Below are 21,897 nucleotides of genomic sequence, written 5' to 3'. Positions count from 1 at the left end.
AAAAGTTTTGGGATGGATAAAAATTTTCTAAGAGTGGACGAGAGGATACCATTAACTGAGAGACTCTAAAAGTGAGTGATGGGCGGAATCGAGAACTCTCGAGGATTGTATGGTCATTCGGGAACTAGGAACATATACTCGAAATAGTGTTATTTCAGTACTCGAAATACCAGAAGAGAATCTATAGCTAACGGGTGTTTTTTTTGACTGCATAATAAATTTCGATGGTTGTTGTCTATGGCTTTTTTTTTGACAGTTGACAGTTGAGAATGTCAAAATGTGTTGACATTTCAGTTCAGTAAGGCTTTGCATGAGATTCACTAAGATTCACTGATCAGATTTTGTCTAAGACCTAGAGTAATCAACATAGATAGAGGAAGATAAGCAATTTTTACATGTCCCCAATATGGTTAGATTATGTTGTCAGATTGTGATATATTCTCAAATCCACAATTTTACTTCGAGTAAATTGTTATGAATGTAGACTATATTCATTTGAGTGATTCCCAATTGAAAATGCTAATTTGAATACTTGGAATAAGATATTTTTTCTACTTGTCGAATTTACAATAAGCAGAATATTTATTATTTTCTGCATCTACCTGCTGAAATCCAAGGTTTGGGAACTTTTGCTTTCCTAGTGTCATCGGTTGTTTCACGTCGTTCGGTGCACTTGCAGTTTGTTTTCAGAATTTCCGATATATTTAGGTATTTATTTCAATATATTATGAGTTAATATAAAACGGTGATTCCCTATGAAACATAAGAAGTGAGTTCTTTGTGGAGAAACTCGCGAATTGAGTGAAATATTGTATCACTGATAAGGTTTCATTTCCGCGCGCTTCATGTCAAATTTGATAGTTCATGTTGGGACAAAATTTGCTTACTGAAAATGACAGATGCTTCCCGCTTCCCGTATCTAAGTTTATTACTCTGAGGTTTAAGCGTATTCTGACGACTCGGCTCAGTGATTTCATTCATATTATAATCAATCGTCCAGCCGAGATTGATCTTTCATCGTAATTTGTGACATGAATAGTGATGTAGCAAACCAAGATGAAATGACTCAATCTTCTCAATCCTAGTCTTATCTTGGAATCTATTGATATTCTGTAAGGTAAAATACCTCTACTGATTATCTGAAATTGAATACGCATAAGAACATTGACTTTTATCATCCTCAGGCGATATATGAGAGTAAATTGGAATTGGAAACAAAAACCATAGCAACCGCTGTTTTATCATGCCAGAGGTTCGAGTATATCAGTGCGATGAGGTTTACGAGGTGTATCCATCTGGGCGAGATTTTTAAGTCACTATTGATACATAATTATTATCAGGGTTTCGGGAGAGTCATTTGAAATCCTGATCAAACTGCTCACACACTTACTGCTAAGTACTAGTTGCCTTGGATTTGTCGTTAGTCTCGTCTGAGTAGGTATCCCGAATCTTCTGATCATTAAGTTAGGACTTGCATGAACATCCTGCATCTTGGTGATGCGGGACATTTGTTTTGATTGAGATGGTTAAGTTGAATCTCTTGAACATATTTCACAATACCTTAGGTCTGAGAGTGTTTGTTGGTATACCGGGATACTACACAGCTTAACATTTTGAGATATGTTATATTTATTTTAGCAATGACCTGATATAATGCATGGCGACTACTAGATGCCAACCGTATCCATCTTGAAAACGCATACAGAACGAGTAAGGTGATTTCTGTATTTTTTGTTGAAAATCCTTTGCTATGTTGCCGATATAATTATTGTTATTAAAATAAGCGTATTCATTTCATTCGTAATACAAAATGGTTCTGATTGATTTTGATTTAATTTCATCTGTGTTAATCAGCATTCATGTGTAGTATCGATTTCATAGATGAATTAATCTTTCAGTATAAAATGAAACGTTTGGAATAGAATCTCAAAATTAATTTGGTGAGTAGTAGAAGGATTGTTTTGATATTATGACAACGACATCGATCGCTGATGTCATGCCATGGCTAAAATGAATGAACTATAGTTACCTTCACGTCGTAACCCTTTCAATTAGGTGACATAGTTCTGGTGATTGAGTTGCAATTTTAAGACTTATTGAGTACTATCATTTTTTTTGCTATTTTTATTATTATTATGACGGGGTATTATTTCACCTTGACTCAGAGGTCCTTCGCCCCCACTCTGCATCCGCCACTGCCTTTCAGTTTTCAGGAAAAAATTCTGAAGATGTTAAATTACAAGATATCGGTGGTCAATTCAGGAAACATTTTTGCAAAATTACGATTGTTTTGGTACTTGTTTGGCACTTGGTGTCGTCTTGTTGATAATAAACCTTAAGACCTCAAAATTAAGCAATCTCTAGCAGAAATTCGGAGGATCAATCACTTATGATTTTGCTGACATTTTAGCTATTTGTTCCTTTTCCAAGGTTTATCATACAACTAACAAAATATATAATTAAAATGACCATATATTCAAAATGCAGAAGTAGTTTTTTATGTGTGCCATTCTGTAAAATATGAGATATTGAAAAATTGCTTAGTTTTTTACAAAATACGGTGTAATGTCGTTCGAAGAATGCCGAGGAATCGAGAAACCTAGGTCTTCTTCAACACTGAAGGCTACATCAGCAATATTTCCTATTGTAATTGAGAAACGCACACGGTTTCAATTCTTCACATCACAAACGCCTCCCAACAGCTCAACACTTTTCATCAGCTTCATTATTACCAGACAGAAGGTGCTGTGACCCAATGCGATGTTGAAGCGTTTATCTCTTCATTTTTAGTAATGACATCTTCGAAAGTGATAGCTGACCAGATAGCGGACCATTGAAAATGAACCCACTCATTAGAAAACCATTATATTGTAATGAAGTTGTTTATAAATGGTTTTCTTATTTTTGATATGGTATAGTGTTTATCGTTTGACGGAAGCATTCTTCTTCAAACTAATCGCTGCTATTTTGAGCCCTTCTCTAACTGTTTAAATCGAAAGCTACTTAGATAACAGTATCTAAAGATACTTCGGCATGCGGAAGATTTCGTTATAGATTCTTATTCAGTTCATTGATGTGACCTACCTGGCATTCAATCGGTAACCGCTTCCAAGTGCGAAATTGAAATAAATTTCTGTTGAAAAAAAAATTGATCAAGAATCGAATCGAAAAATTATCTGCAAATTATTTAAGTTTTTTTGAATGTCCCCCGTAATATCATATCGAGTATCAAAAAATTCCTGTGATAACCGAAATTAGAAGGACAAACATTAATTCAACCGGATATTTTTTAAACCAATTGAGCTGATGAAATCCTTGTTCATCGCAAATTTATTTGCTGTATCGTTTGTAATCTAAATACGTTGATAATCGTGAATTAGTGTAGCGAAAATGAAAGTTGTTCTTTATATTCTCGCAGTAATAGTGTTTTTTCAATCGTGTGTGAATTCTTACAGAATTTTAATAGTTCTGCAAGAACCTGTTAAAAGCCACTTCAATGTGTTTAAACCTCTTGTTCGGGAGCTTGCTAGGAAGAATCACAATGTTACTCTTGTTGCGCATTTCTCGTCAGGAATTGAAGAAACAGAAAATTACAGGGAGCACCTTCTGGAAAATAAGCACGACTTGGCAGCATATTTCTCCAAGATCAGAGAAGAAGGAAATGTTAAGTTGGACCGATGGGGCTCTGTATCCAGGTTTGCCAAAGCATCGTTGATATTTTGCGATGACGATTTATCTGACAAAGCCATCGTAGATCTTAGGAACAGCCGAGAAGAATATGACCTTATCATTTTGGAACATTTCTGCAACGATTGTTTCTTAGGAGTAGCTGGTGTCTTCAATGCTCCTGTTATTGGTATTTCCTCCACGGCTTTACTAACTTGGCACAATGATAGATTTGGAAACATTGATAACCCATCGTATATCCCAAATCCTCTCTACTTATTCTCTAACAGGATGAACTTTTGGGAAAGGTGTGAAAATTTTTTAGTTACCATGTACACTAAGTTATACTATAACATGATTACAAGTAATAACGATATACGTTTTGCCGAAAAATATTTCGGGGAGAAGATTGACTCAATGAGTGAGTTTGCTGCTAAAAGGACAAGTTTGATATTTGTGAACACGCACTTCACATTGAGTTTTCCAAGGCCGTTAGTACCGAACGTGGTTGAAATTGGAGGTATACATTTGCCGGAAAATCAGAGACTTCCTCAGGTGAGTGACTGCTACCATTGTATATATAAAGGGTGTTTTTTTTAGAGCTATAGAATTTTAAATTGCAATAAAACAACGATGGATTATTTGATTGACATGAATTTTATTTATCCGCAAGATAATTTTGTGGCATTACATTTTAAATATGATTTCTGGCATATGACCGCCACGGCTGGCTCGGATGTAGTCCAATCTGGACGTTCAATTTTCGATGACTTTTTCCAACATTTGTGGCCGTATATCGGCAATAACACGGCGAATGTTGTCTTCCAAATGGTCAAGGGTTTGTGGCTTATCCGCATAGACCAATGACTTTACATAGCCCCACAGAAAGTAGTCTAGCGGTGTTAAATCACAAGATCTTGTAGGTCAATTCACAGGTTCAAAACGTGAAATTAGGCGGTCACCAAACGTGTCTTTCAATAAATCGATTGTGGCACGAGCTGTGTGACATGTTGCGCCGTCTTGTTGGAACCACAGCTCCTGGACATCATGGTTGTTCAATTCAGGAATGAAAAAGCTAGTAATCATGGCTCTATACTAGGGCTGCCATAAATGTTGGAACATCGACCGGGACAAAAATTAAAACTCCATCTGAGAAGTATTCAATTATTTTTTCTCAGGGTTTCTAGGATTATTGACTTTTTTGCATGTTGAATTATAACACATTCTCCAATAAAATAAGATTTATTCGGACATATCCACTGAAATAATTTATAAAGAACAAAAATAATATCAACTCGCAATAAAAACAACATGAAGTCGCAACAATAAACAAGTAGGTATGGTACACTTTTTTTAGGCTTGATCTTCGGTGCCATTTTTTTTAGACCAGTTTTGGCCTTTTCAAGTAATTTTTTCTGACATAATTATAAAATTCTAAGAATGTCATTTTATAATTATAAATAACTTTGAATATGCTCTCCACTGTGCTTACTGTGCTTGATGCATTTCGTTCTAAAACCACTGTAAAGATCTTATAGAAAACACTCGTTCCACATGAACATTGTGTTCCAGAATGGCGAGAATATATTGGCACATTTTGATGATATTCGTCTTTATTTCATGTTCTCTTGTTTTATTGAGAAATGACATCTATTTATTGTGTATGTTTTTAGTTTTCTACTCATCTGAAATTTCTGCGAAAATAAAAGAATTCAAATAGGTACTTAGATTTTTCGTAAAAGGAATCTTCAAGCGTGGAACCTTTCCCATTCAATATACAACAGTTTCTTCTACTAGATTTGATCAAGGAACAGCATTCAAAAACAGTCATACAAATATATCGAATTTTGTCATTGGCCGAGTCCATTATATTCGAGATATCGGGTGTTGTGAAAAAACTCTGACTTCACTGTCAAATTTAACTTATTGCATTGTATTCATCGTGCTTTAGTTTGTTATAGACTTGTCTTGTTTGGTTCCCAAAATATTTATTTAGTAATCTTCTATACTCTTTCTTAGTACCTATCCTCTCAATTAATTTTTACTTTAATAACAGTAATTAATGATTTTTCAATCCTTTCAATCGGTTTGTCAATCAGAAATTCTTGATTGTGTAGAAATAGAGTATAAAGTTCTAATAAAGAGTCAAAAAAGAATCGGTTACAGCTTTTGAGGCCCTTTTTTCAGCTAAGAAATTTTTTTTCAATGACCCCATAGCTTCAGCGAGCGTTCAATAGCTAGAAGTAGTGAAAGCCACCGAATTCTAGAATATGAAAGTACCTTGCTGTAAGTGGTTTCTGCATACTCACGAATACCTTTCATCGTTCGACAGAAAATATCGAAAAATATTTGAAATTTTAAGACCAATGGACAACCGATAGTTTTGTTGTCTTTGGAAAAAATCTCTTCTAATTAAAAAAAATCGCCTTTATTTTACTTCGAAGTAAGTACCTATTTGTGTTATCCGCACTGACAGCGAACATATTTTATATGGAAATATTAAGGTCCTCTAAGGATCCAATACATAATAAAATGATTGTATAAGACGATTTATTTGGCCATGTGTCCAATTTTAATAATTTTATTTTCAATACTTCGGTTTCTGAAAAATAATGTTTGAGCAAGGGAAACAGCATTTCAGATTTATGATTACTGGAATCCATTGAGATTCCATAAAAACAAATTTTGTCTCACCTACTCTGTATAAGGAAATATGAATCTCATAACGGTCAAATTACTGACCGGGACAATTGAATAACTAACCGGGACACGGGGACTCAATGGTCCAAACCGGGACATGTCCCGGCGTACCGGGACGTATGGCAGCCCTACTCTATACCGATCACCATTGACTGTAACGTTCTGGCCATCATCGTTTTTGAAGAAGTACGGACCAATGATTCCACCAGCCCATAAAGCGCACCAAACAGTCAGTTTTTATGGATGTAACGGTGTTTCGACATACACTTGAGGATTAGCTTCACTCCAAATGCGGCAGTTTTGTTTGTTGATGTAGCCATTCAACCAGAAAAAAACGGATAAAATGGACGTAGTGCGCGATACGTATTCAGCACAGAACCATTATTTTCGAAATAAAATTGCACTGTTTGCAAGCGTTACTCAGACGTGAGTCTATTCATGATGAATTGCCAAACCAAGCTGAGAATAAATCATTTGACAGCTGTTAAATCGGTCTCCATCTTGAACAGTAATGCCAACTTAAAGTTATATACCTCGAAAAAAAAACACCCGTTACTACCTTGTGAGTAAATTGTACATTTTCATGATTCTGACACAATATTTTGGATTAAGCTTAAAATTGTTAGTTTATATTGACTCTCAAAATCTAAACTCGATTGAATCTGTTGTTAGACGAAATTTTGCACGAAGCTTTGTAAAGTTATTCTATACAATCTATACCGGTGAGTCAATAGTGCTCGATTATTAGATAATTCTTGGAAATTTTGGGCTAAGAGAATAATTCAAATTTTGAAGGAATCGACAATACTCGTGCATAGGCTTGAATTATTTTTGACTCTATAGGCTGTTTCGAAATCGGTGAAACTCGATACCATCCTGTTTTTTTGAATGCTTAATTTTTATATCATACTCATATTCTCCATGGAACTCTGATTTGAAAATACTCCACTTGTCATAATTTATCTGTGGCACTTTTTGACGTAGGCCACTTATTTCGAAAAATTCAATGGATATAAAGGTTTAAATGAAGATCATTTCTTGAAAACCGTTCGAAATAATTTTATGATTTTTTTATTGAATTCTTGAAAAGTTTTCAAGTCTGATGTGAATTTACGTATCAGTCTACAGGTGGCCCGAAAGACTCTGCAATTACTTTATGAATGATCTTCAAACATATCAATAAATCCATTTATTTGGCATGCCCTAATTTTTTTTGCCTGTCGGATACACTAGTATTTTTTGGTGAGACTCTCAAATGAATAGTTTCAAAATGCTTCTCGTTTCATGTTTTGTACAGAGGCTGGCATTATACTTTTCATGCATACAGTTTCGAAGTGATAAGATTTCTCAACTCTACTTACTAAAAACTTAAGACCACTGTTATGTATCCTACCATAGTCCTTATACTATGATCCTACTATTGGTATGCCTATGATTGCTGACACATAGTGTACTTAATATTGTTCTGTGTTTAGAAAATGAGAGTATTCAGAGGTAAGAAGGTATTTGGTTGTGAAATATTGAGAAGTACAATATCATTATATTTGATGGCGAACAGACAATTTTTTAATTCCGGAAAAAGTACCTCCTCGTGCGGGACTCGAACCCGCAAACTCCGAATCACTAGTCCTGTACTCTCACCAACTGAGCCTAGCGATTCGAAGTTGTTAGCCATCAGATGTTATGCAATTATAATTAATTTGAGACATTAACCAATTTTTTTCAATTGAGAAGTACTTTGGAAATTAAATACAAACTAAACAAATTGGTAAATTAATGAAATTCGAACAAAATGATAGCCTGTTGCCGATTGAACCAGACGCCCTAAAACCGTTGTTCCGCAAAAATGATTTTGATTTTAAAACTATAAGGCAACACCACCGAACAAGGTCAAAAATAAAAAAACGAACGATTCAGAGGAAAATGTAAACGAGATATTACATGTTATCGTATTCGCAATGATATCGGCACACCTTTGATGTGTAATAACTATGTACTCGTAACTCGGTGAAATTTGAAGCGTTTTAATATAACATGACATAGTTTCACAGCCCTGTGCGAATGGACAAATTAGCGGAATTATATATTAAATGGTACAAACAGAATAATTTCTACGACAATGAATTCCATTGATGCTAGAATTTTAAAGCGCGAATTGTAGTGGTTTGTATATTTCAATTCACGTGTTCCAATCTCTATGACAATCACGCATTGATGAAATGTTCGTTAATGAACAGCCAGCTGGATGTTCAGATAAGCTTTTTTCTGCGGTATGGTATGATATATCAGGTATTTCCATCAATTTCATATTAAGCAGTGGAGTAGTTTGAGGGGGTCAACTTTGTTCTTTGGTAGCTTGAACTTTAATTTCTTTAGGGTTTTACAATAACAGGATTCATTTTAATAGTCTGGACAGCAGTTATTTCTGAAGCTGTCATTTTTTGACATTGGCGCCATAACTGAACATGGATACACCATACATGCTTCAACAACGCAGCGAAATTGTTGAAGAGCACTTAATTAAAAATAGAGAAGGTTGTGCAGTTTAGAGTTGCACAAGTTTGACTTGAATGTTTGAGATTGACTTGAAATACTCAAGTCAATCTTTCTGACAAATGATTCAAGTCAAATCAAACTGGACAATGGTTACAGGTTTGAAAATTCAAACTGTTCGTCCAACTAGTTTGAAAGAGTTTGAAAAATAATTGAGTAGATATACCAATACCTTGAATGGGTAAAATATTTATGTTGAATATAGCAAGTAGGTACATTGTACATTTTTCTATATTTGACTAGATCTTTTTCCCCAGATTTCGAATATATAACATATATTTGGTCTATCTCTCTCATTCTGAGTACCACAGAGTTTCAAATTTTAAGAACCACCTATCATGCTCAGTAATCAGTTTTCAAGTGGTAGGCTGCGATAACGCAAAATGCCTTTTTTGAGTTATCTCGTTGTTAACGATATATGACATACGTTTTTCACTATAAATTGGATCTCTAAAAAGGGCGTTTTGAGTTATCGCAGCCTACCACTTGAAAATTGATCATTGAGTATGCTAGGTGGTTCTTAAAATTTGAAACTCTGTGGTACTCAGAATAAGAGAGATAGACGAAATATATGTATATATTCGAAATCAGGGAAAAAAGGTCTAGTCAAATAAAGAAAAATATACCGGGTGTTCTATTTGAAAAAATGAATTTGCAATCAATATGTTGCCCACTCTGTATATATTTCATTTTTTGAAATCATTTTAAAAAACACTAGTCGATTTCGTGAAACTTTTATTCGAAAAATTTTTTTGTACCTCTTTTAGTAACAAAGTTGAAGGGGGGTCAAATTATGGTGAAAAACCCGGTACATTTGGTTGTTATATAACTTAAAATATTTGTTTTTGAATTAAGAGGTCAATTCACGAGTAGAGGCAATATTTACTTATGAGTTTAGATATTTTATTGAATAGCATGAATGTAATTGTATCTATCTTATTATATTCGCAGAGATTTATATTCAGATGATAGAGCTTATATGGAATTCAATTCAAAAATTAACTCAGGTATTTGCCTGACTGTGTAGCACAGATTCATAATATATATTGATGAAAGAAACAATATTAAACAACAAAAAACATTATGAGATTTTAATAATAAACCTTTTTTTTTTGATTATTTGTAAAGCAACAATTTTTTTTTGACTGGAGGAAGCATAAAAGCATAAAGTTAGCAAAAATAACACTGACAAAGCGCCACCTGCTTATTCCACATCAGAACTAGTCATTATCTGAAGTTTTCTACTTTCAAGACCAACTAATGAACTTTTGTAATACTTGACCCATCCTCTACATAACATATTATTCCTTCAAGATACCCACTCTTTAGCGATTGCATTTAATCATTGAGAAGTATCGCAAAAAACGGCTTCTCATCTAATATTTTTGTATACTTTCATCTACGACTAAACTCACCATATTGCTTCAAGATCAAGATGCTTTATATATAATCAATTTTTATCTCATGTCAGTAGATAAGTAAATTGCCTAACAATACAACGAACAGGCTATTGAATCAATGGATTTTATCAGCTATGTGATTAAGAAAAAAATTTACTCTTGTTGCAGTGGCGCACGGGGAAGTAGGTAGATTTGAATATTATTTTAATTTTTCGAATTTTGTGCATATTGTGTAGATTGCCCAATTCATCAAATATATAAAATTTCACAACTATTTTGAAAACTATTCTAATTTTAACGGCAGTCAAAATTCACCGAGTTCACGAAACTGACTATCTAATCGTGTGATATCCATACTACGCCAATGCGTGGACTTTATTAATATAGCAACTTCAAGTAGTAGATGTCTCAGTTTTAGATTCGGATAACTTTAGATGTGTAAAAGTGGTAATATTGTTCGCAAATTCTTATAAATCAAATACAGAATGAAAATCAAGGTGTTATGTCTCTTTTCGATCATTTTGTGTCCAGTGAATTCGTTGAATATATTAGCTTTTTTCATAAATCCTGCTCATAGTCACATGCAAGTATTCAAACCGTTATTGGAGGAATTGGTGAAAAAGAACCATAATCTTACCGTTGTGACAACTTTTGAACTGAACATCGTGGGAAAAACCTACAGGGAAATCAAGTTGGAGATTCCTCCAATACTAGGGGTCATTGAAATGAACGATAAAAACAACAAAAAGTGGTTTCAAATCAAAACACCATTTTTAATGGCCGGAAGATCTCTGGAGCACTGTAGTTCTGCCTTCAGTAACGATAAGATCAGGAATCTTCTGAGCAGCGCAGAAAAATTCGATCTCATGATAAACGAATTTTTTTCTACAGACTGCACATTCATTATGGCCGATTACTTTGACATCCCTGTCGTTGGGTTGTCGTCATCACCGATTCTTCCATGGCATAACGAAAGATTTGGCAACATCGATAATCCAAGCTATATACCTACAACTTTGATGTTTTACGGCAATAAGATGACTTTCAGGGAGAGGGTTGAAAATTTTGTAATTATGCATTTTCAAAAATTTGTCTATAACAATTACATTTTGCGTAATGATGCCCATATGATCGAGAAATATTTAGGAATCAAGTTGGCTTCTATGAAACCCTTGATTTACAAAAGATCTAGTTTGATGCTGGTCAACACCCATTTTAGTTTGAATCTTCCCAGACCTCTGGTTCCAAATGTGATTGAGATTGGAGGAATTCATTTGAAGAAGTCTAAGAAACTACCAGAGGTAAGTGAAAACTGCAATATCATTGGTGTTGACGATTCCTCAATATATACAAAAGTGTTCAATCGAATGCTACACAACACAATAACACGTCACAGAAGCTTCAAAAGATGTCAAAATTACGGAACTTAGAGTTCAGTTTGGATCGAGATATTGAACGTTAAGTAGCACTATATTTGTTGTTGTTTGAAGAATGGATTGAAACGAGTTCCGTGAATTGAAAAATTCTGTTTGTGATAGGAAAAAATACTTTGCGAGCAAAGCAAAGTCTTCATAAATGAATCAGACATTAACGGTTAAAGATGGTATGCTGATTTCAACTTTAGATCTAATGAAGAAGTTAGGTTATTAAGCTCCTTTCGCAAGCAATTTTTCTACAGAAAAAGTTGTGAAGAGAAAGAGAGGCGTTGAAGTACATGTATTAGTCTTGAAAGTACAGGGTGTCCCAAATTTACTGCTCACTGAAAGCATCTCGAGAACTATAAGATTCAGAGGAAAAAATCGTCGCCAATGATATCACCTATAACTCGCACATATTCTGTGGAACAATTAAAATTAATGAAACCCGGGAAAACACTCAAGTTTGCACCTGGTCAACTCTCATTTAAAGTCGAATCATAAAACTCGTTCAAGAATTGATTGAAACCAGAGAAATTTACAGAGAACGAATTAGAACAGATAACTTCCGGGTTTTACTTTGGAGCAAATAAAAGGAATAGACGACAGCTCAGAATGTAAACAGTTACCGTCATGACCTCTGATTTTCTAAATTAACATTCTTTGTTTAAGTTTCTCGAATCAAAGTTCTGAGTGACTCTGCTGAAAGTTTTTCAATTATGGGTCCATTTGATCCACGAAGTCTGCAAGTAAGATATTTGAATTATTGATATCGGTACCTTGCAGGGTCAGAGAAGAGTTTCCGTTAGTTTTTCGTGGAACATTCAGCATTTCTGGGAAAAATAATTATACTCTGTTTGACAGGATGTTTTATTGATTGAGGCTCAATTGTGACGTTCCTCAATCAACTTATTTGTTTAATGTCTAATAGGCTCCTTAAATGAATATACCTATATTTTGACGTTTACCTACACATATCTTCAAAAATCTTGCCCCCCTAGGTTTCTCAAGAAATAAACAATTTATGTACTGGAAATGAGATGAATATTTTCCTCTATTTCAACTGCAATATATCTGATAGAAAATCTTTCTTGGTTACTCTTTGCTTTATGCAGAATGGGACAAAATAGGAAAATTTAGAAAATCCTGAATATATGGATTATTTATTTTTGATTAATTATAGTTATTCCACAACTGAATCGAAATTCGATTGTCCATATTACCACCTCTTCTTTCAATCAGCTGGCCAATACACCTAGACATCCCATGATACAAGTCATCATTAAATTTTCATGCATATGGTTCCATTCTTCCTGAAGGGCTAAACTCAATTGCTGAAAAGTTAGAGTTGGGTTTTGGCGATTGGATATTGCTCTCCCTTAGTAATCCCATACGTACTCAATTGGATTCATGTCTGGTGAGTTTGCTGACTAGTTCATTCTCTTGAAGAATGTTTTGAACCCTTCAGTGAGATTTGGTGGGTCGTTATCATCCTGATAAATGAAATCATCCTCAAATTCGTTACGCAGAAAAACAATGATTGGTTCAATAATGTTTTCTACGTACATAGCACCAACACATTATTTATTGATCCGTCTTAAAAGGACACTTCTCGGATGAAATTGAGTAGCTCTTGTCTGCCTGGACCTCTCCAAACCCTTTTTCGTCGGCTATCACTTTGTAAACCGAATTGTGGCTCCTCTGAAAAAAGTATGTTGCGCCACTGTGGTAAAAGCCAGTTTTGGTGGTGTTCTGTCTATAGCCAATGGGAAACTCTATGAGGTACTCTTGAAGGTCTTCTTGACCTTAAATTTGAGGAATGCAACCGCCTCCTTATAGTACTGGTTGATACTACCCGTCTATAGGTCATCAAATAATGACTTCAGAGGGCTTTACAGATACCTTTCGTTTCCTTCGAGTAAAATTTGTGATACAATGGTATTCCTCTGCAGATGTTACTCTGGGTCGACCAGCCATCATGCACCTTATTGGCTGTGGAATATTCAAACGTTGCGCTATCTGGTGGTTCGACAAAAATTTTTTTGATGTAGGGCTACTATTCTGCCTGGTTAAACTGAGAAATTGGATGTGACGGGTGTTATTTTTCGAGGTATATAACTTTAAGTTGGCATTAGTGTTCAAGATGGCGACTGATTTAACAGCTGTCAAGTGATTTATTTTCAGTTTGGTTTTGCAATTCATCATGAATAGACTCACGCCTGAACAACGCTTGCAAAGAGTGCAATTTTATTTCGAAAATAATGGTTCTGTGCGGAATACGTATCGCGCACTACGTCCATTTTATTTTGTTTAGCGATGAAGCGCACTCCTGGTTGAATGGCTACGTCAACAAACAAAACTGCCGCATTTGGAGTGAAGCTAATCCTCAAGTGTATGTCGAAACACCGTTACAACCAGAAAAACTGACTGTTTGGTGCGCTTTATGGGTTGGTGGAATCATTGGTCCGTACTTCTTCAAAAACGATGATGGCCAGAACGCTACAGTCAATGGTGATCGGTATAGAGCCATGATTACTAACTTTTTCATTCCTGAATTGAACAACCACGATGTCCAGGAGCTGTTTGGTGACCGCCTAATTTCACGTTTTGAACCTGTGAATTGACCTACAAGATCTTGTGATTTAACACCGCTAGACTACTTTCGGTGGGGTTATGTGAAGTCATTGTTCTATGCTGATAAGCCACAAACCCTTGACCATTTGCAAGACAACATTCGCCGTGTTATTGCCGATACACGGCCACAAATGTTGGAAAAAGTAATCGAAAATTGGACGTCCAGATTGGACTACATCCTAGCCAGCCGTGGCGGTCATATGCCAGAAATCATATTTAAAATGTAATGGCACAAGATTATCTTGCGGATAAATGAAATTCATGTCAATCGAATAATCCATCGTTGTTTTATTGCAATTTAAAGTTTTATAGCTCTAAAAAAACACCCTTTACCTGCATTTACCACTGAATGTTCTCAATACTACAACTCTTATTATTCGGTGAAAATTGATTGACTTCGAATACACCTGTATTCTCCCGAACAAGAAACATTCTTTGCTGCTTTATTGTTTTTATTTTAGTGATAACATAGTGAAAATTCCGCACACAAAAAATTGTCATATTACATTCAACAAGTTGAGAGTTAATAGGGGGGGCCAAGACTTTCGACGATGTATGAATGTATGAACATACTGTAAAAAAAACATTATTTGTTAGGAATTTCTTCACTCTCCTCTTCATTGATATGAGGTGAATTACTTTCTATTCCCTATCAAATATGTCTTTCATACTATTAGATAATCCCAATGAACATTCCGTTATATATCGACGTGGATGATCTCCTTTAGATTAGGCTATGATTCTCAGTACCACAACGACATGCTATTTATAAACATATCTATCTACTCTGGTTGATCGTATTAGAATACAGTAAAGAAACAAGTTTTGGCGTCTTGGCATGCCGTGAACTTCATATTAATTTCTCATCGAATTTCGGAGTGTTCTCTGTCAAGGTTGAAAAACACGTGGTGAATCATTTTTAGATATCCTTCGACAGTGTGTATTTGTTTATTTTTCTGAGAATTCAGGAAACTAGTGTAGTGTCAACTAATCGCAATGAATTTTAACGTGACGTGGACGTTTTTGTTACTGTTTCTGGAGAATGTATTTAGTTTGAAAATACTAGTAGTATTCCCTCATGAGGGTCAGAGCCATCTATGGGTTTTTGCTCCCATCATACGGCAGTTAGCGTCAAGAGGACACGATCTAACTGTTCTCACCCGTTATAGCTTGTCATTGAAATCCGATAATTACGTAGAGATGATTTTGAAAGGAAAATTCAAAGGAGTACATGATTTTACTTTAGAAATGTTTGACAAGACTTCAGTAGAACTGTCACTAGGAAGTGCCGTTGTTTTATCATTAATGGGTTCCGAAGCTTGTGATTCTATGTTTTCTGATGCCCAAACACAAAAATTGATGGCTTCGAATCAGAAATTCGATCTTATCATAGCTGAAATGTTCAACAGTGAATGCTTCTTGGCCTTTGTCGACCAATTTCAAGCTCCTGTAATAGGAGTATCATCAACAACACTCATGCCTTGGTACACTGGAACATTTGGTCAACCAGATAATCCATCATACATAGAGAACAACCACAAAGCTAGTATGAGCATGGATTTTTTGGGTAGAGTTGAGAATTTCATCTTGAAAATGTGGTATGATTCTATACACTTCTTCCAGCTCAAGTACAATCATTATTTGATTGAAAAAAAATTAAGGAGAAAGATAAGTTCATTTGATGACTTGATGAGGAATATCAGTTTGTTATTTGTGAATTCTCACTTCACTCTTCATCAAGCGAAACCTTTGGTGCCAGGAATTGTTGAAGTTGGGGGAATCCACGTAGGCGTTGCAAAGAAGTTGCCAGAGGTGAGTTGAGATACAGGTTTTGATTTTGGAAAAAGAGAAAGATTTCTTGAGAATACTAATTAGATCTTCACCCGACCTTATCACTAGTCCAACACTGGACTAGTGATTCGGAGGTTGCGAGTTCGATTCCCGCTCGAGGAGGTATTTTTACCGGAATTGAAATTTGTCTGTCATGCCAATTTACAGGGTGAGTGTTTGACTTGTATATATGTATATTTCAAGGACAAGGACTTCTGTAAAGAAGTTGTTCTCACTGTGCAGATATTGCAGTTTTTTGCTGACCTAATATTGTAGTCATAAAAATTTCCTCTTCTTTCTAAGAAATCTTTCAGATATCGTGGTACAAGATCATGCTCTATCTTGTGAATTAGGGTTAGATTGGCCTTCTTGATATTTTTTTCCACAGGTAACCAGTTCAATTCATTATGCATGACTACTACAGGTGTGAGCTTAGGTATACATCTCAGGATTATTCTCATGGATTTATTCTGTTGAACTTGAAGTCTACTTATATCTCCTTGTGCACATGATATCAGCAGTGCAGAATAATAAGTAAAATGGGGCATAATGATTGTATTGAAGACCTGTCTCCTGGTCCACTCCGACAAAAAGGCAGAAATATGAGCAAAAAATGAATTCTTCTTCCCTAATTTCCTGCACATATAGTCAATGTGCAGAGAAAAACTCAATTGCGGATCCAATACAGCACCCAGATATTTAATCTCTGAGACATAATCTATATTCACTTCATTAATACATACTCTCAAATTTGATTCAGAAAATTTTTTACAATCTGATTTTGAACCTAAAACCGTACATTTTGTTTTTAAAGTATTCAGTTTCAATCTATTCTTACAGAGCCAGTCATAGAGTAAGTTCATTTCAGAATTAATAATTTCCGTCACCTCCAAAAAGTTCCTTCTTGCCTCACATAAAACTGTATCATCAGCAAACAAATTAACAAATGACTTCTTCAACACTGTATTCAAATCATTGACATAAACTTTAAGAAGCAGAGGACCCAGAATGCTCCCCTGCACACCTAACCTACTTTCAATTTTTTCTGAACACCTATTCTCTATTTTTGTTCTGTTATATCTAAAACTCGAATAATCTTCATTCCAATTTAAAACCAATCCCTTAAAATTGAATAAACTCAATTTCTTTATGAGGATTCCTCGATCAACTGTCTCGAACGCTCTTTTCAAATCTACAAAGACGCTTATAACAATATTCTCCTTATTGATTTCATGTCTCCACCTTGCACATATGTACTGCAAGGCCGTTTCACAAGAATGTTTTTACCTGAATCCAGACTGACCAATGTAAAATAGGTTGTTTCTCTCAAGATGCTTACTAAGCTGTAGATAAACAATTTTTTCAATAATTTTATCAATGACCGGCAGTAGATTTATTGGTCTAAATTCTTCGGGAATTGTTGGTTTTGACACTTTTGGTATGGGAATCATTATACTGATCTTCAATTCGTTTGGAACTTTACCTGTCTCCAGTGAAGTATTTATCAGGTATAATTATGGATACCCTATAAAAGAAAACAAATTCTTAATCAGTTTCTGAAAATCATTACCTTCGATTCCAATCCATTGGCGATATATGTATAACTGAAAGTTGCATTTTTTATGGATTATCAAAAGCCTGTATCTTTTCAACCGAGCAGAATCAGAAAAAATGATAAAGGAAAAAAAGGTTTTCTTTGATCTCAGGGACCTTCGGTTGAAATATAGCTACAAATCTAAGGCTCACCCTGTATATATTCTCATAAATAACAAATTTCATCAAATTCTGTCAAACAAGATGCTAGATAGAAATTTCACGTTTTTACATCCGGAAAACCTAAAATGCCTATGGCATTATTTTCGATCTAATAAGAATTTACTCCTCCTGTCAAATTGGCTGAATTTTTGGATAAGTTATAGTCCAATTCATTCCAAACAAAAATTACTAGGCAAAAGTTTTTCTATAGGCTAGTTTTGACGCTAAAGGCCCCTGAAAACTTTCATTTGTTCTCCAGTGTTAAACAATACAAAAAATAATTTGGATAATCATCACTATTCTGAGTAATTAAGATGTGAACAGTCATTAATATGAGATACTATTAAAAGCATTGTTTTTAGGTACATTGGATCAGTTATGCAGCTGATTACAATTCTTTAAGTTCAATGATTCGAAAATGGTTACAAAGCGCCTTAGCAAATAGTGTTCACACAGTGTTCCTTTCAAAAGAAAGCGAAAGTTATATTCAAAATGTTCATTACTAAAAAAATTCATCCAGTTGGAGATTCATACCACAAAAATCCCTGACGTTACAATAATATATTCGGAAAGAGAGTCTTTTCAAGGACGTTTTGTAATATGTCTTTTCCCATGTCTTGATATTATGATGCTCGAAAAATATTTTTCAGAACTAAACATTTCGTATATAAGTTTCGCTTTCATTTCAGAGGAACACTCTGTATATTTCTTCGAATGTGATATAGAACAGGATTCATAAAAATTTTTTGATCGTAGATCGCTAAGGCAATTTGTAACCATTTTCGAATAATTGAACTTCAAAAATTGTAACTAGCTGGAACACACTGTAAAATTGACCAAATGCAACAACGCCAAAGAACAATGCTTTGAATAGTATCGAATATTGATGACTGTTCACATCTTGAATAGTAATCAGTGTTGATTATCCAGGATAATGTGTTGTGTTGTTTAAAAATGGAGAACAAATGAGAGTTTTCAGTGGCGTCTAGCGTAAAAACTAGCCTATAAAAAAACTTTTGTCTATTGAACTTTTTGTTTGGAATGACCCGGTCTACAAATTATCAAAAATTGAGCCAATTTGACAGCAGGCCACTTTTCCTGATAAAATCGTACAATCAGGACTCCAGGAATAAATACCGGGAATTTTATTGAATGCATGTTCAATTTGTACTTCATCTACAGCCATAATAGGACAACTTCACTTAATTCCATTAAAATCCATTTAAATCCATTAAAATAAACGAGAGGATAACAAAGTTGTTCAGGGCAGTGTGAAATACATTTTTCGAGATGACATTTTGAAATCAGACATTAACAAATCCTCTACCTTCAATAAACTCTAAGGAGAATAAATGAGATATTCTTTTTTTATGGAAGGGAATGTTATTTAGAAGTCACCACTGAATAATATATAATAATAAGATTCTTGGTTTAATTAAACATTAATATAATCTGATATCAGTTCCACCAGCAATATCATTCAATTTCACTGCTGCATTTCAATTAGTAGCTTAGGTATTGATAATTCAATGGTTTCAACTGACAATGATTTATCGATGCTCAAGAACGCTCTAGAAATCATAATGCTACGTTCTCATGGATCGCGTGACAGAGAATTAGAGTGAAGGAGGATTCTTGAACTTGTTGAAGGTTATTAGACACTATCTCCTCACTGAGAGCACGATTATTGCAGTACTCTTGTAATTAAGAGGTGAAACATGAACGTTCTAATATTACTCCTCAAGATTTCTTACATTGTCGTTCCGTCGTTAACTTACAATATATTAGCAGTGTTTACTCATCCTGGCAGAAGCCATCAAGCCGTATTCGGTCGAATAGTTCGCGAGTTAGTGTCAAGAGGCAATAAAGTGACTGTTGTAGTTCATTATGGCTACGATATACAAAACGAAAACTACACACAAATCGTCCTTGAGGACTTGGATAAAACCGGAGGGAATTTCTTCGACTTGAAGATGTTCGAAATGCCAGTTGTGTTATCGCAAATGATGCATCCTTTTCAATTAGCTGATCTTGGATTGGTGTCGTGTTCCAAAATGCTCTCTAATCCGGATGTTAAGGAATTGATTGGATCTCAGAAGAAATTCGATTTGATTTTGGCGGAGTTCTTCAACAGTGAGTGCGTTCTTGGTTTCGTCAACAAATTTCGAGCACCTCTTGTTGGTGTATCAACTGGTCTATTGATGCCGTGGCATGGTGATAGGTTAGGCAATCCTGATAATCCTGGGTATATAGCGAATAGCCATCTAGGGACATCCTCCAGAATGGGGTTCTTGGATAGATGCTATAACTTTGTGGGGACACAATGGTACAAGGTTGTATATTGGTGGAGACTAAACGATTGCCAGAAGATCATTGAAGAACATTTTGGCAAAATTATTTCTTCTCTTCATGAACTGATGAAGAATACCAGTCTGCTGCTTGTGAATTCACATTTCTCCTTCGCCTTTTCGAGACCTCTTGTTCCGAGCATTGTTGAAATTAGTGGCGTCCACTTGAGCTCAGTTAAACCATTGCCGACTGTGAGTTATTTTTTATATCCATTTCTCTAGCTCTACTGTTTGTACTGATTGATATAAAGAGGTGATCAAGTTCGAAACCTAAACTAATCGTTGAGAATAGTTTTAGTCATTCGCATATTTGATAGCTAGTGCTGAACTTGGTAGTACTAATAAGAACCAGAAAAAAGGACTTTATTTCTAAATGGAAAATCATATACTAACTCTAAAACTTCAGTTTGGGCGAATAATTTTTTTTTTGTTATATTCCAGATTTCACAGATGGGACATATTGACCAGTTGTCATATAATATTATCCAACGTTCGGTAATGTAGGTCATAACTCACGCAGATTCAGTTTGCAGCACGAGGCGCAGGCGAGTGTTGTAATTCATCAAGTGAGTTATGACCATTACCGCAAGTTGAATAATAAACTTTATCTACTCCTATTGAATTAAATATTCATTATCTACTCCCATTGAATTATATATTCATTATTCAACTGCTTTTGAGCAATTAATAGTATCTATTAACAAACATCGTGAGTTATAATAACTCACTACTATAACTCACTATAATAAATCGGAAAATATGGATCTGTGCTTCTATACTTCTCTGCTTCTATTCGATTGGCCGAAAGGGAACATTCCATTATTGTTATTGAGGGGAGGAATGTCCGAGGGAATGTCACTTTAATAATTTTGACGTTTTCAAATTAAGTTGATATCTAATTATTGTGAATGTTTTGCTGAAAACGATTAATTCAGATAGTGAAGATGAAATATGTTATAGGTATACATTTCCAAAAGACAAACAGTTAATGTTACCATACAGAATTACTTGCCCGAAAAAAATATAAAGGAGTTTGTAGCAGTAAGGTCATTAAGTCGTCGTTTACAGGAATTTTTTTTGGCATATTTTAATGCATTTTTATAGGCAACTATTAAGGGTTTTCAATATAGTTCTATATCTGTACTGTGTACTGGATTCGAGCTAGCCGAAGCTAGTTCGATTGTGGTTGGTGACACTAAGTTTCCATCTCTCTTGTAGTCGGGATCGAGCACATATGTTTATTTCCCGTTCCTTCTGTCTATATTCTAAGTCTGTATTTTTTTCTAAGTATTTATTGATATAGTCGTAGATAAAGTATAGTATTCAACTTGCGGTAATGGTCATAACTCACTTGATGAATTACAGCACTCGCCTGCGGCTCGTGCTGCAAACTTCATCTTCGTGAGTTATGACCTACATTACCGCTCGTTGAATAATATACTATTATTCAACTACTTTTGAGCAATTAATAGTATCTATTAACCAACAGCGTGAGTTATAATAACTCACTGCTATAACTCACTATAATAAATCGGGAAAGATGGATCTGTGCTTCTATGTTTCTCTGCTTTTATTCGATTGGCCGAAAGGGAACAT

At 34.9% G+C, this 21,897-nt stretch overlaps 1 protein-coding gene across 4 annotated transcripts in view; it reads left to right on the top strand.

Annotated features, from left to right (window-relative positions):
- Nucleotides 1–3,345: 3,345 nt before the first annotated feature.
- The window catches only part of LOC123685439 (UDP-glycosyltransferase UGT5-like), a 36,250-nt gene continuing 17,698 nt past the window's right edge, over nucleotides 3,346–21,897 (top strand). The window contains exon 1 of one of the 4 annotated variants that reach the window (XM_045625132.1): nucleotides 3,346–4,221. In XM_045625132.1, coding sequence (XP_045481088.1) covers nucleotides 3,391–4,221 — 831 coding nt within the window. In that variant the 5' untranslated portion in view covers nucleotides 3,346–3,390. Of the gene's footprint in view, nucleotides 4,222–10,733; nucleotides 11,621–15,165; nucleotides 16,181–19,620; nucleotides 20,494–21,897 lie in introns of those variants that run through there. The other 3 variants (XM_045625141.1, XM_045625140.1, XM_045625137.1) reach the window with 3 other exon arrangements.

Source organism: Harmonia axyridis, chromosome 7, assembly GCF_914767665.1.
Source record: "Harmonia axyridis chromosome 7, icHarAxyr1.1, whole genome shotgun sequence".
Taxonomy (NCBI): domain Eukaryota; kingdom Metazoa; phylum Arthropoda; class Insecta; order Coleoptera; family Coccinellidae; genus Harmonia; species Harmonia axyridis.
Note: the sequence above shows the minus strand (reverse complement) of the source record. Positions and strands in the feature narration are given on the sequence as shown.